This window comes from Sceloporus undulatus, chromosome 1, assembly GCF_019175285.1.
Source record: "Sceloporus undulatus isolate JIND9_A2432 ecotype Alabama chromosome 1, SceUnd_v1.1, whole genome shotgun sequence".
In the NCBI taxonomy this organism is placed as follows: domain Eukaryota; kingdom Metazoa; phylum Chordata; class Lepidosauria; order Squamata; family Phrynosomatidae; genus Sceloporus; species Sceloporus undulatus.
Window position 1 is genome coordinate 53634857 of NC_056522.1, and position 16562 is coordinate 53651418.

Below are 16562 nucleotides of genomic sequence, written 5' to 3' on the forward strand. Positions count from 1 at the left end.
CTAGAAAGCATGTAATCCTACCTCACCAACTACCCACCCATCTGTTGAAAATACCTAAATAAATAAAAAAAGCACACATCTAGAAGTTTGGCCTCCAAAATGGACATTATAACAAGGGCAGTAGAACCCTTCAAGAGATCCTTTGGAGATTCAAAATATTTTTGTTTACTTATGCAAGGCTTATTTGATCTGATTGTTCCATTTTACACGTACATATTATTATTATTTTTAGGTGAAATATTTGCTGAAACATGTTGAACTATTCTTGTTTTGTGGTGCAGGAACCTATCTTTATTCCTTCCACGTTATTTCTGAGTCTGGTACAAAATTTTCTGAGAAAAAAGTAATGCAGCAACACAGCTACTTTGTTAAATTCCTGTATCTTTGAAAGAAAGCACTAGAGATATAAATCAAGAAAGAATGAGGCTATTCTTCTGAAAATCTTGATTTGTTCTGATGGGAAAAAAAAAGCTCAAAATAATAGTGTCACATATGCACACATACCTATCTCCATTTCAAAGTACAGGTAAATGGACCTCCTTCCCTAGGAGACCTTTTAAAATCCCAGTAAAAGAGCAGAATCTGGATTTTGTCACCTTATTTAATAAGTCACTTAGCAATCTCAGATGAAGATGTTAATGAATTCAGGAACAATTGCTATAGAATAATATCTACAGTAGTTAACCAGTTTAACGTCTGATAAATTGCACTGTGTAAAAAACTCCTAACACTTGATATATCCTGGAGCAAATGTACATGTTGTCTGTACACTAATATTGTTGTTGTTGCAGAAAAAAAACAATATGTCATTCTCAGAGGTATAAGACACATATTCAAGTTTTGGTTTGCTTCTGCCTAAATTTCTCAACTGAAGTCATTGTCTCAATATAATTGACCAGACATGAAGACTGTGAAGTAGCAGTGCAGGCCCTATTAACTCTTTTCTCCCTGTATTAAATTGCTTCAAAAGTCATCAAGCCATAGCAGGAATTCTGCAAAACTCAGAGAAGAATTCAAACTTTAATCTGATCTGTTTAATGTTTTTGTTTCTTTTAAGCAGGAGGAAAAAGAATTACAATCCTTTTAATATTTTCACAATGTTAAACTAAAACTGAGTTCTAGGCTACATGTGTAAGTAAATCTAGAACACAAAAAAGGGTTAAATAAGATTTTCTTTAAAGATACAAGAACTTAAGCTTTCTTTACGTTTAACAAACTTCACAGAACAGATACTGCAAAGGAACAACCCCCACATTTTTTAAAGTGAACATTGTCCATAATTCACATGAACTTTGAATAGTGTTCGCTCAAGAGCCACCTTGAAACCAACTGTGCACTTGTAACAGGGATAAAGAAAGGATTAATAAGGGAAAACAGCATCTTCATTATTAATCTGCAAAAGTCTTGTATATCAGTCAGAATGTCCATCAAATGCTATGCTAAAATTTTAGAAGGGAAGAAAGTGCATAGCGCGGCAGCAGCTGAAGTCCATGGTTTTTAAAACTCTTCATGGCAAACACAAAGAAAATTGTCTGGTTTCCCCTTTATACTGATGGAAGGGGAGTACTTCCTTAGGAAACAGAATATGCAGCTGGAAATTCCATTGCCGATTTCAAAGCCTTGAGTACAACACAGAATGGCTTTTCCATTTTGAAGTTTAGCATGGTGATATATTGCAGATTTATTTCATCACTAATTTGCATTGCTGTAATAAAGGTGAAGGCTGAACCTCCTTCACTGACCATAGTTGGCTACCAGAATAAAACATAATTCAGCCTGTAAACCAACCATTTACCTTAAGCACAAATGGAAGTCAGTGACTTACTGCTCAACCCCACAACCTTTTTTAGAGTGGTTTGGGGTAATTCACTCACTGAGTGGGTTAAATGCAACCTATCTGTGAAAGTATGAGACAAAACAACCTCTCCAGCAGCCCTCCCCCCACTCCCAACTATATACCTAATTACCACTTGCTAATGGAGCACTAACTGACTTTGGGGGTAAAGATTCCACACTAGGCCACCATCAACACAAGTTCTTTCTTCCACAGAAACTTTGTTTGTAGCTGGAGGCAGGGAGACAGTGCCATTTCCCTGTCATTGCCCATGAAAAAATTGTGCAACTCAATGAGATTGACAGACCACGATACAGAACTATAGTTCTAAAGAAAGATCTGACGACTCCCAATTGTATGCAATGCATTTGCAACAGATGATGGGCAGAGACCTTTACTGAGAGAACCAAGCTGCATAGTCACAAGGCTGGGAACAGCCAATTTGATTATCTCTGTAACACACTGGAAGTGAGGAATACAAACTCAGTTCAATAATGGGTGATTTTCCTGGTTGTCCCTCGACACAGTTACTGAATTCCGTTTGTTACAAAATGTCCTATATCCCTCTACAGCTACAGAAAGTCAGTCTGTAGGATCCAGCCATGGCTACTGTGCTGTGGATTAGCCTTATTTGATCAATTATTAGATACCTGGACTTAGCAAAAGGCAAACAAGAGCCAATCAGTTTTGGCTGATGGGAAACAGCCACAATGTTGGCGTATGGGATCCAATCACACCACTCAAGAAATGTTGTAGATACTGTGTAGAAAATGCACTTTGTTTACTGCTTGTTCCAGAGCAAGATCCTTCTCCTCCACCTAAGTGAAGAAATAGTTTCCCTGTAGTATGTTTGATATAAAAGTTGTTATAAGAACCTGTCCCTGTCTTTTGTGGCTTCCCATAAAGGATGTTCCTACCCCAAGAAAGTCCCTGATGCTGGTGATGCTACCTAACTCAGAAGATGTACATAAAGATGGCAAAAGTGACCATTTATGTCTTCTATGTTCAGGAGCTACACCGCTTGTTTTAAGTGGAGTTTTACCCCTTCGAAGTTAACTAGAAGTGAGGAAAGGAAAACCAGGCTATTAGGGTACTTTCTTCCAGAGAGGTGTGTGTATATAGCAGTCTTTTACATCAGTTTCTACCCAGCTGCTGGAAACTTACCAGCATAAGGCTTTTTTCATTTCTTTTTTAAAGAGCTTGATTCCTGCAATAATAGAAGCCTTTAGATTTCTGTTAAAATCCACTACCCATGCTCAAAAATATTTCTTCATTTTTTTTTAATACAGTGGCTAGCAGGCACCTTAACAACCAGCCAGAAATCAATGTCAATCACCATTAACCCTAAACTACAGTACCAGGATGGTTGGCTAAAGAAAGGAAATTGATTGGCTGTAGTCTGAAACTTGCCGAGTACAAGGTGTCTGGCTGACTTTGTCCTAAATAAGGCTAACATTAGTGAACTAAGAGAACGGCATTTGGTTGTATAGAGTCTTGCAACTCAGGAGCAGCCCTCGCCAATGCGCTGGCATGATCTCCCCACTTTCCGGTCCAGTTTCACCATTTTCATAATGGCTTCTTCACGCCCGCGGCCCATGTGGTCAAACGTGCAATCATGCTGTTCAGGTAGGCGATGTAACATACAGAACACATAACCTGTAACAGGAGGAGAAGTGGGAAAAGGGGAAGAGAGAGCACAGAACACTGTATTAGTAACAGGAATTCTACAAACAATGAAAATTATATTAGCAATTCCAAAGCTATATTCATTATTGTATGACCAAGCATATTGTTCAACACATTCCTTCAATATCTAGGACAGATTTACCCATAATACTGGGTGCTACAAGGAATAAAGCATACAATTAAAGTGTCGTGGAAGTCCAGCGGATCCACAGCTAGAAACAATTGTGCACTGCACTTCTGCATGTTTCAGAATTACTCGCCCAGAGAAGCAGCTGCCCATTACATCTCTACATGAAGCTGTTGTTTCTAGCATTGCCTGAAACCAATCAAAAAGAGTCTGAGGATAATACCTCATGCAGACACAATATGGGTGGGTAGGTGGGGAATTCACATTCTGACATAATCTATACCCTTCACTAGATGTACCGATAGGTTGTAGGACAGAAATTCCTTCCAGACAATGCCAGTGTCTGATTGGATTTGACAAGGTGAAAAATCTGCCTTGTGTATTTTTTTCAGGATATACAGTGCTTCAAGCAGCAGATATCCTATACTTGTATATACAAGGAGTTACTTTGTTTGGCAAGGCTGGACAACTGTGGAAAGCTAGGGGCTGCATCTTCCAATGCATCCTGCAAAATAAATAAATAAATAAATAATCCCCCCTCAAACCCTTCTGTGTGGCCTAGACATAGGTTTACTGTCCCACTAAACACTAGACCAGAGTTGCCTAAAACAGTTTTGTCAATAAACTCTCATTTAAATAAGGTTAGAAATAACTCCATGGTAATCAGGAGAGAAATTCTATTTCAGGACAGTGCGTCTCAGCACCAGCATATCTGCCACCTGAACTTGGGAATAAAGGCCTCCTTGTTACACAAGAACCTGTAATGAGTTGTAGTAACTTTGTGTGACAAAATGTATTGTACAGTGGGCCCTTGGCCTCTGTCAGGGCTTGATTCCAGACCCCTGCCCCATGTGGATACCAAAATCTGCGGATGCTGAAGTCCTATTATATATAGTGGCACAGTAAAACAGTGTCCCTGATATAAATGGCAAAATTGAGGTTTGCTTTTTGGAATCCCCCACCTCCATGTTTGGAATTCCCCAGCTCCATATCTTTAATCAGTGTGAACTGACCTGATTGCTGAGTATGATAAAACTGTTTCTCAGTATTATTAGAATAATTTTCAGTTCACAAAGTAAAGTGAATGAAGGGATATCCCTTTAAACACAGGCTTTTGAAACATTTTAATTTCTAAAATTAATGAGGTAGTTTCTACATGCACAATTACTTTTGGATATGGAATCCTGTAAGTATGCAACAGTGATGTCATTGGAAGTATCTGAAGAGGAGGTATTCTTGGATTTTATGGGCTAGGAGCAGAACCAGAAATCCAGTATAAATTCAGAACACTTGAAAATTAAAATGTAGCCATAACTTTGTGCAAATACTACTGGCTGACAGCATTATTTTTGACAAAAAGTGCACGTGGTCAAATCTAAAGCTCATATCATATAACAAATTTAATAAAACATTCATTTATTTACAGATTAACCCTTATAATGAGACTGTTATTCCTGTACAGAATTTTTCTTTTGCTCTTCTCACTTTCACCTCTCACCTGAATTTTAATACTTTCTAGTGATTTGAAATTCTAATAAATAAAAATGCTTAGAAATGAGAAGAAATGAAGTCACTCTGATAGATATGTGCCAATGATCTGCTATATTATCCAGGAAAGTGGGTTTACTGCATGCTTTTGAGAATGCCAAAGTCTTTGCATATCTATACAATCCCTGAAAAGAGACCACACCACTGGCATTCTTCGATATGCATGATGTGAATATTTTTTTTAAAAAAAATTAGGGATGTACAGCTCCCTGTGTTAAACTATGGGATTAAGCCTTACAGTTTTTATGACGACCGGGAGATGAACTGAACAAAATAAGAAATATAAAGGGAATCTAATACAACAGTTACATGTTACATTTTTAGTTTGCAAGCCATAAATACCTACCTAATGTATTTGTGGTATATAGTTTTGGAAGACTGTTCTATGGTTTCCACTGAGAAGACAAGAATTTTTATTCTGGATGGACTGTAAGTTTAATTTTGGGGCTTCAACTATGTCATGTCATTTCTAGGTTTGACAGCACAGTGATGGGAAAATTCTCAAGAAAATGGTAGAAAGTATCAGTGAAGGAACACACTGGAGTTTGCCTGTAGCAAAAAAGTAGTTTACAAGGCCAGCATCACTTGTGTGATGAACCTTTCCTGTTGTCACCCCTGCACATCCTCCAAATTTGCTCTAGAGGCCCAGAGCAGATCTGGGGTGATGGAGTTATTTATACTAGATTTTAGTGCTAGGAATGGCAACCATCAGTTATGGTCCAACACTTTGTAACATAGAATGCACAGCCTACATATAAAAGGAAAGTAAATCTCAAGGTAGAACATTGTTTAAATAAATAAGTAGTCTAGGAAATATTGCCAACAGTTAACCCGCTTAAATCAAAATTCACTTGACAGTACAATAAGCAAAAAATTATAATAGGAGAAAGTCATAGTAATGTTTCCACTACAAAAACAGTTACTGGTCCATGTCAGCATTAAATGTGGCAAATGATGCTAACCTAGATCCATGCACACTACCCATCAGACTGCTCTAAAAGCAAATAAAACCATGTTTCAGTCCCGCTTAACAGAGCTCCCATAACAGTTTAGATAAATCACTTTCGCTGACTGTTTGTCTTCTTTTAGACAGCTCCATTTTTATATAAACTGTAATTACTGCTTCCTCTCTTCTACACAAGAACACTGTGTGCTACTAAGGCAGTATCCCATTTTAATGATCCTTCACTCTGCCCAGTACCACCCTTGCTCCAAAGCCAGCATTCCAAATCAATACTGTCAACCCACTTCTGGAAATAAAGCAGACAAGCCTTTTGCCTTTTGCCCTCAATGTAAGAGATTTGAAAAAGTAACATTAAAACCCCCCCGAACAACAACTGAAGATGGTGTAAGTTTAAGTTTAGGATATATCCCAGAATATTCATTGAAGAATAGAAATTCAGGGGATTTTCTCAGTACTAAACCACCTATGTGAAAAATCCCAAATAAACTTCTTATTCATATGTATTTATGATAAAGCAAATAATCCAATATGATATTCTGCAAAAAAATAAATTTTAAAAAAAGTTGCATTCTCCTCTTGAAAGAAAATGCTAGAGCAAAGTATCAACTCATTTCTGCTTATGTTAAAAACAAACTGATTTAGATAGAATCAGCAGGCCCCCAGGCAATTAATTTCCTTCCTGTGATATTCATATGGTGCTGCACAACATGCTGCACAATACTGTCGGTATTCAAGTTGTTTGGTGACTCTGGCTCATACATTCCTCTCTCCAAAGCATTTTTAAAAACAAGGGATTTTCTTTCCAAATGGAGCTACCAGGGGAATCATAACTGAACTGCAATCACAGCAGGAGAAAAGGAATACCCAAAGATGCCTGGAATATATCCCCGAGACTATCTGCTCATGCTTTAAGTCTGAAGTAACTATTAAGCTGCAGGCAATAATGCTTTCAATGGATCCACATGACAAATATTTCCCTCTGATATCTAGGATGCAAAGAAGAAGTTCACGGCTCAAAGCTCTGGAAAGGTTAGGCAGTGACAGCAATTCACTCCCAGGAAGAAAATTTATTTTTCTGATCCCACATGCACATGTTGTAAGAGGAGCACAGATACTGTAGAAAAGAAGACAAAACAAGAGGCAATAAGGAATGTATCTTCTGACTTTCTCTTTTTCAGAACATTAATCAGAGAGCACACAAGTCTTCTTTGGCGCAAGGACTTCATAGAAGTGGATCTTCTTTCTCAGTGGAAAATGAGCTGTGTGTGTGCAGTATTAGTAAAGAACTGCCTAATTATCAAAAATTTCATGTGTTTCCTTAAATACAGCAAGACTGATTCATTAAACTACCAGCGTCCAAATATGTATTGGAAAACTTTGGCAAATTGAACTCTTGAAAAAGTTTATAAAATGTTCTGTATACTATTCAGATTATGCACTTTCTTTTAGGCTACCCCTTAAGTGTTAGAAAAATCATCCGTATTTTAATTGACTGGTCAATGTGCTTTCACAAAATACTTGAAAAAGCTAAAATGACCAACCATAAAAAATAAAAGTTATCTTACAACAGGAACATTGGCTAGTAAAGCATTAAACTGAATCAGAATATGAGTTCATCTAGTTTAGTTTTGTGTAAATTGACTGGCAGGCCTTCTTGATCAGTGGTTCCCAACCCTGCATGAAAGGGTTGCTCTCTTAAGGACAGAAGATCCAGATACAGCAGGTAAGCTACCTGCATGACTTTGACAGAAAGGCAATGAAACTATATACACAACCTATAGCTGCTTCTAATAGTACTATTCCTTTATCAGTGTTTATTTTAGTAAGTGTGAGTGTGTGTGTGAGTGTGTGAGTGTGTCTATGTGCACACATATGCCTTCAAGTTGCCTTGTTGACATATGGCAACCTCATAGATTTCATAGGGTTTTCTTAGGCAAGGAATACTCAGGGGTGGTTCTGGCAGTTCCTTCCTCTGAAAAATAGCTTCCAACACCAGGTATCTGTTGGCAGCCTCCCATCCAAGTACTAACCAGAGCTGACCCTTCTTAGCTTTTAAGATAAGATAGGATCTGGTGCCTTTAGGGTAATTAGGCATACACGCAATTAATTTTAATTTAATTTCAATACACTCAACATGGGCATACTTGCATATCTCAGTTAGAGAAGTTTTCTGATGTAGTTCAGAACACATGACTTACAGATCAAACTGTTTGGAACCTGGAAGCTTCATAACCAGGTTAGACATAGTCTTGAATGAATATGTATAAATGGTCAAAGAGCAGAAGTGTGACTAGATGCAACTGTAAGAAAACAGCTTCCTTGGCCAGACAGGTAGCAGAAGAAAAGTTAGGAATTTAGAAGACAAAGTACATCTTGTAACCATTGTTATTAAATGGCTGAAGTCAGAATCTTGGAAACATTTCAAGACAACTTGGAGATGTTATGTGACTACTCTGCAATTGCTCATTTTAAAAGTTGGTGCCTAAAATAAAATGATATTTACTTCAACTTGTGTCAGTTTCAGAAAAAGAAGATCGGTTTTCTTTTTGAGTGTAAACCTGAAGCTTTTTATTTCTTGCAATTTCTGTCACTGGACAGCCAGGTAATGGCTGGAATGCCTGGGGCCAGTTTCAATTAGCCAGCTATAACCACTTCTGACTAGTGAAACACTGACAAGATCATAATATAGAAAGCATATGACAAGAGCTTTAAAGGCTGTCAATAGCAGGTTCAAACTGCTGATGACTTTCAAAACTGTAAGCAGCCTGGGACTTAAACATATGAGGGAGTGCCTCATGCTATATATACTTGTCTTTTCATTATGATTTGCAGGGGCAACCTCCATTACACCATGTGCAGCCTTGTGATAGGGCTTTTCCAGTTGAACCATTTAGTTGTGGAGTACCCCTCCACTGGAGGCCCAATTGGCACTCATATTCAGTATCAAGTGAACACTTAGCATTCAAGACCTAGGAGTTTATTGCACACATGTTTGTAAACGTTCTGAGGTCTCAATGGTAACGGAACAGAACAGATTTTATCGCATAGCCTCGTTACCGAGACGTTTGCAATGGGTTCCCGTTCCGGTCCGTTCACGTAAAATGTCCCCGACGATTCTCTTCCATCCTCCCTCACCAGTAAACGTTATGAGAACAGAAAATCCTCTGTGTGCAATATCCTAGGCTTTCCAATTGCAACCCTGTCTGATCCCTACAGTTATGTCGGGACATCATGATATCTTTCCTTTACCAGGTTCCCTTGCAAGATGTTTTAACGACTTTCATTCCTCAAAATTATAGAACATCTAGACATGTCTTTATATGAAAAATAAAGCAGGAAACAGTGTTTGATACCAGAAAAAGATTTCAGGTAGGTATGGTAGGTTTGGAATAATTGTCCTCTTTTACCATTGAGAAAAAGTAGGACAAATTTTAGACCAAACTGTAGGACAAATGTAGGACAAAAGTAAGCCAAAAATGTTGGACCTTTTTCTGACACATCCTACATTTTGGGCTTAGTTCTGTGCTGTATTTATCCTACAGTTGTTCTTCCTAAGAATTGGACGTAACCACCATCTCTGAGGTGATGGAAATGTGGATAGCCATTCAAGGAGATCTGTGGGGGGTGCGTCCTCTACATCCATGAGCTCAGCAAGGGCATGTCTGAGAGCAACTTTTTAAAAAAACAAGCGGTACATAAGTGTCCTCCTTCTTCTCCGTTCCTGCTCCATTATCAGGTAACGGGAGATGGTATGGAGAAGGACCAAAACATGAGAATCCATCTTAGGATAGAACACACAGGGAACAAGAATGCCCCAAGCTCCCTTTGAAAACCGCGCACAATTTTCTTTGTAAATCGCGCATGCGCAAAGACAGGGGACGGTTGGGGTGTCATCGGGATGGGACCTGGCTGTGCGGTGATATCCGTTCACAGCGAGGTCCAAAAATGACAACAAGTCGTTTTCTCCGTTAGCGGTGTGCGATAGCGATCGTTCTTTTCGTGTTCACATAACGCTAGGAAGACTTAATGCGATAGCGTTCGTCATCAGCCCGTTTCCTGATCTGTCTGCCTTGTCAACAGGAACGGAACGGGAAAACTGTGAGTGCGATAATGTTCCTAGTGAAACTATGGCTTGGTTTTTAACTTGTCACTTTGCTGGTTTTGCTTTGTTTAAATAGTGAATACATATCAAATAACTGTGAAGCGCTTTGCTTGTTCTACATTGTTTTAAGATAATTTTACTGACTATAGTTTGCCCTGGCATCTGTTAATATAGGGTGGGCTAGAAATAATAACCAGGTGGATAGGTAATAATAGCAAATAACATAGATAGTGAATCAGATAAGTGAATCACCAAGGTTTGGAAAAAAAAAACAATTTAGAGTGAGAGCAGTGTTTTGTAGATTACTTCCAAAAAATGATCCCAATCTATCATGGATTACCCAAACACCTCTTAAGTTCCCTTGAGGGAACCTCATAAAGTAATTTGAAAATATGCCATCATTTTGATGGTGATAAAAGATTTTCATGAAAAGTTCTCGCCTTCAGCTCAGTTGTAAGTTGTTTTGCCAGAATTTGCCCCAAGTCACGACCCTCCACCCTTACTTCTGGATGCTTCTCATCTGTGGATGTAGAATACTCCTAGGTTAGTAATCATCATGTTAGAAGACCCTTCATGGAACATTTATCTACACTAACACACTTCTCCCTAAAGTTGAAGATTTAATTAAAATTCAATGTATCCAAAAATTTAATTAAAACAAGGAAGTTCTAGGCAGTTTGATAATATATGTATGTAATCTGTTTTTTGATTTAACCCAATGAAAATGCGAGACAGATAAGGCATCAATAAAGGACAAGAATAAATAATGGTAAATTACTGTGCTGAAACACTGTAAGTTACAGAAATTCCAGAAGCATTTACGTAAGTCCACACATTTTAACCTCATATGCATCCATGCTTTTAACATTTCAGTGTCTTTGCAATTAAGATTATTTTCCTGGGGGGAAAATAGCTACTTGCATCTACTGTAAATGAAACTATGTGAGTCATAAACTTGAATACAGCCAACCAACACATTAGAAAGTAAATTTGTTGATATCTCTCTCTTTCTCTCTCGCATTGACACATTCAGTTTATCCCAAAATTTTTTAATGTGGTGGGTGCCCCATATTCAGTGTCTTATATGTTAAATTATTGAATCTTTGTATCCTACTCTTGTTGCATGAGCCACTGCCTTGATAAGGTTAGGTAGGTGGATAATGTCACAGGGCTTTCTCTTTTCTTGTGCCCTACATGTGGAATTCCCTCCCAATGAAAGTAGGTCTGGCTGCATCCCAGAGTTTCTGCCAGGGAGCTGTGTTCTTTTGTTTGGTCTTCAGTCTTTAAAATTAGAGGTGGCTGCTGGGGCTGTTTTAATTATCTGTCTTTACATTAATTTTAATCCTTTAATTCACCATCTGCATTGGAATTCATTTGTTTTCTCATCATAGAGGAAGTGAACTGATCAGTACAGCAGACATATCCTAACAGTGACTAAAAGTAGCTTTTAGTCTACAGTAGGCACACAGGGCTAATCTCAGTTGGAGCCACCATATGGAGCAAAATATTCAAAGCAACTCCCATTTCTTTACATCCCAAAATTTACTTCCCCAGCAGCCATTTACAAAACAAAGTAAACTGTCCAAAATAAATAAGGCAGACATTTGCTTTTTCATACACAAATGTATGGAGATCAACCAACCATCAATTAAAATTTCCTCAGTGAGGGAGGGCTAGTTTTCATGCAGCTATCCAGTGATTACTATTTTGGGGAACGCTCTAAGAAGAGTAGCAGACACGTATCTCAGGCAATTCGGTGATGACCAGTGAGGCCGGTGGGTGGGATACAAGATCTCTATAGAGGAAGTCAGGAAAAACTGAGGCATCCACCTCAACATATATGAGTGCAAAACAAAGAAACCAAATCCAAAAAACAAGCTATTAAAATAAACAGAATTAAAGTTCCCCCAAACCCAAAGAAACAACAGCAACGATAACAGCCAACCTCAACCATACCATAATATGAAGAATAACGACCAAAAACAGTGACTCAACCCCACAGCCAAACCAAGTCACTTATGTTTATCACTGCCACTCTAAAACTAGGAGAATTATGTGGAGGAGTGAGGCTTAAACATCAATCAATCCAGATACTTATTCCTCAGAATTTCACCCCATCCTCACAGGGGTTCAAGTGGGACAGTCTCCTAGACATTTCCTCTCCCATTTTTTTAAAAACAAAACTCCAAATTGAAACAAGAGACTCAATCCAAATTGGGGTCAGTCTCGGGGTGGAGAGAGATTTACTCCCATGAATACCTTTTGATATTTCTGCCATTAAAATGAAAAAGGTTCCTAGATGTCTCCTGTATCTTTTTAAGCTCTGAAGGAAGCACATAGACCACCATCATCTGATCACCTCAAGGAAGATTTTACCACACACTCTCATCTGCTCATTTCCCACCTTCTTCCCTCAATAAAAATGGGAAGGGGGCTCTTCCATCATTGCCAAGAAGGCCTTTTCTTTCTTTCTTTCTTTTTAAAGTAAGGGCATAAATTTTATGAGAATCAGCCTGGTGCAGTGATTTGACTGTTGGACTACAACTCTGTGGACCAAGGTTCAATTCTCAACTTGGCCAAGAAACCCACTGGGTAACCTTGGGCAAGTCACAGGCTCTCAGCCTCAGGGGAAGGCAAAGACAAATGTCCTCTGAACAAATCTTGCCAAGAAAACCCCATGATAGGGTTGCTCTAAGTTGGAAATAACTTGAAGGCACACAACAACAACAACAACATTAATTTTGGGAAGTAAACAAATGAGAGTTGCTTTAAACATCTTGCCCCATATAGTGGCTCCAACTGAGATCAGCCCTGTGTGTCTACCATTAGATACGTCTGCTGCGCTGATCAGTGAACTTTCTGCTTGTACCTCTATGATGAAAAAACAAATGAATTCCAATGCAGATGAAGAAATAAAGGAGAGGAGGGTTAAAAAAAAAACACCAAGGTAGTGATTGGCTGGGGTTGTTCTTCATGGATGCCCTATTTGCATCCTAAAAATGGAATTCTGTCTTAATCTCACCATATTTAGATGTGAGGCAGATCAGTTATGCCAAATGTCCCAATGAATGCATGTGCACCATGCCTGGCCACTGTAACACAAAGCACATGCAACCAAACTTTTCAATGCCCCTATAGCCAATTAGTGAATGGGGACCCCAGGTAGTAGCGTCTAGCTGCACTTCTGCAGCGAAGAGAAAAAGGGGAACCAGTGAGTGATTGTGCTTCTTCCACATCCAGCAGAAATGCTGGAGCTTTCAGTCACTTGCTGGAAATTCTAGATGACGGCAACTGTTCTTTCCCCCTAGCTGTCCCTGCCTGTATACTGCCTTCCCTCCACTAAATGGGCATGCTCTAGTACTGAGTCTGTTGCACTGGGGTCAGAAGAGGAAGTCCAGTGCAAGTACATTGGTGAAATGTTAAGCTCTGTTAGTATGAGATAGGATCTTGGTCAGTGTCTTTATAAGAAGGAAAGTGACACACATATGATGACAATTTATGAACAAAATTCTTCTAATTTGAGACCTTGCACCCAGTTTGAAAGCATGTAGATCCAAGTAGATAAATTGGTACCATTTCTCAATGGGAAGGTAACAGTGTTTGGTGCAGTCATGCTGGCCACATGGCCACCAGAGCAGTCTTCAGATGACGCTGACTCTTTGTCTTAGAAATGGAGATAAGCACTGCCCCCCTACAGTCAGTTATGACTAGACATTCATGTCAAGGGACTACCTTTACCTTTACCCAAGACCTTACATGACAACAGCTTTTACTCTTAACAAAGCCCAGAGAAGGAAAATCAAGATGATCTAAGGCCTGGGGGAGTTATAAAGAATGACTTAGAGAGATGGGTATGGTTTGCTTGGAGAAGAGAAGTTTGAGAAGTGACATGATAGCTGTATTTGAAGAGATGTCATGTAGAAGCTTGTTTTTTGCTCATTTACAGACCAGAAAGAGATTCATTGGAATCAAATGAAAAAGAGATTGCAGCTAAACATTAGGAAGAGTTTATTTACTGTAAGAGCTGCAAGATGGAATGGTAATGCAAATGGGAAACCACCCAGGGTCAGAGTGTTTCCCAGAAGTTAACGATCACCAATTAGCAGACATTAATCCTCTTTGCATATCCTCCCACCCTGAGGCCCTTCCATCAACAACAGAACAATACACAGATTAACATGAAATTAATCCCTACTCAGGGTCACACAGCATACAGTGGGCCCTTGTTATACGCTGGTTCCAAGAGCCCTTGTGGATAACAAACCCTGTGAATGCTCAAGTTCCATTAAATATAATGGCATAGGAAAATGGTGTCCTTAATAAAAAATGGAAAATCAAGGTTTGATATTTGAAATTTATACTTTTTTTGAACATTTTCAAACCATGGATGCTTGAATCTGTGTATAAGTAGGGCCAACTGTATATATATATCCAGCTCTCATCTATGCCAACATTCTCTGAAGATGCCAGCCATAGATGCTGACAAAATGTCAGGAATAAACTCTTCTAGAACATGGCCACATAGCCCGAAAACCCAACAAAAAACTAATTTTAAGTGAGTTAGTTAAATCCTCTGCAAAACTATTTTTCTAATATAGGCTTTCCATTTTTTTAAGTATAATCAAAATCCATAGTTATTGCCAGATATGGCTACTTCTCCACACAGGGATTAGAAGTTTTGATCATGACAAGAGGCCACAGCTGAAGCTGTGCCTCAGACTTTGCTAGATACTTGTGGATTTTATGAAGTGCATGTGTATATTTCAATATCAAGCTCTGATTAGTAGGACTCTATAGGAGGCGTTTCTGATTCAAGAAGAAAATATTCTTTCAGTTCACCTAGCCATAGTCCTTTCCTCCCAATGTTTGTTCATCAGAAAAAGCCTGCTCTATGCCTCTGCTCTCCTAGAAAAGCAGGCTGCTTACCTGTAACAATGGTTCTTTCATTTTCTCTATGCCAAGGTTTTCATTAATGTGCTATGAGCAATGTCATATTCTGATTATGTCCATTTTAAACTGGAAATAACACTATGTCGTAAAACAATAACAAAAAACAAAACAAAGCAAAACAAAAACAAAACCACCCACTTTCCACCCTCAAAACACTTTATGTTCTTGATTACATATGTTTTTCAGACCAGGAATTATTTTAAATATTTCCAAGACTTAGCAAGTTAGTCTTATTTATATAGCACTTCTAATAAAGGAAGTTCTTTACAAATGTTGTGTTTGTCTTCAAAAGAGACCTTAATTCTTTATTCCACATGAGATAGATGCGAAGATACTGACAAAAAGAAAAAAAAATTATGGTTATATGTCCATGGCATAAGTGGGACTATATGCCAGATGTCTATCAGTGATTACATTGCCTATCATGATAATTTAGTTGGTTCAGATACTCCCTCACTTGCCTCTACTATTGATCAAGGTGTGTTCATCTACTAAGAGTACATAAAGCTGAAAATGCTTCTCATACATACCTCCTCCAGTCCTAAAGTCAACATCTGAGGCTCCTATTCAGGGTTCTCCTTATTGAGATGGATTGGATGGCCTTTTACATAGGAACACCGTGTCCCTCACCAGGAACCACATCTGACAGACCTCCTATATTGAGTGTATTTACCTGACCCTAAAGGCTAGGGACAGTCTAGGGATTCTGTTAGTGTATCGGCCACCCCGTGCATTAGCGGACTCCCTTAACGAGCTGACACAGCTGGTCGCTGAGCTGATGTTGGAGACGCCCAGGCTTCTTGTCCTGGGCGACTTCAACATCTCCCTCACGGCCAGCCATGTTCCATCCGGTGTGGCTCGGGAATTCATGGAGACCATGGCGGCCATGGGCCTGTCCCAGCTGATACAGGGTCCTACGCATTGTGCGGGTAATACTCTCGATTTGGTCTTCTGTTCGGATGCGGAAAATCCGTGGGTGGAAATAGCTAATGTTTCCCCCCTGCCATGGACGGATCATTTTCTGGTAGAGGTGAAAATCAAGGCCTCTACCCAGATCCCCCCCGGGGGTGGTGGACCTGTTAGGATGGTCCACCCTCGAAGGCTGATGGAACCTGAGAGGTTCCAGGAAGCCCTAGAGGGGCTCACGGTTGGTAATGACGGCGACTCTGTTGACGCCCTCACTGATATTTGAAATACCGGTCTTTCTAGGGCTATACACAGTATCGCTCCCAAGCGCCCTCTCAGGCCTGCTTCTAAATGTAAGCCCTGGTATACGGAAGACCTCCGGGCAAGGAAGCGGGTTCTGCGACGGCTAGAGTACCGTTGGCGGAAACACCTTCGCTTAGACGAC

The 16562-nt window shown here is 39.3% G+C and overlaps 1 protein-coding gene across 1 annotated transcript in view; it reads right to left on the minus strand.

The window, feature by feature from the left end:
* Window positions 1-1001: 1001 nt before the first annotated feature.
* The window catches only part of ZFAND3 (zinc finger AN1-type containing 3), a 186054-nt gene continuing 170493 nt past the window's right edge, over window positions 1002-16562 (minus strand). The window contains exon 7 of the mRNA XM_042480595.1: window positions 1002-3490. Coding sequence (XP_042336529.1) covers window positions 3336-3490 — 155 coding nt within the window. The 3' untranslated portion in view covers window positions 1002-3335. The remainder of the gene's footprint in view (window positions 3491-16562) is intronic.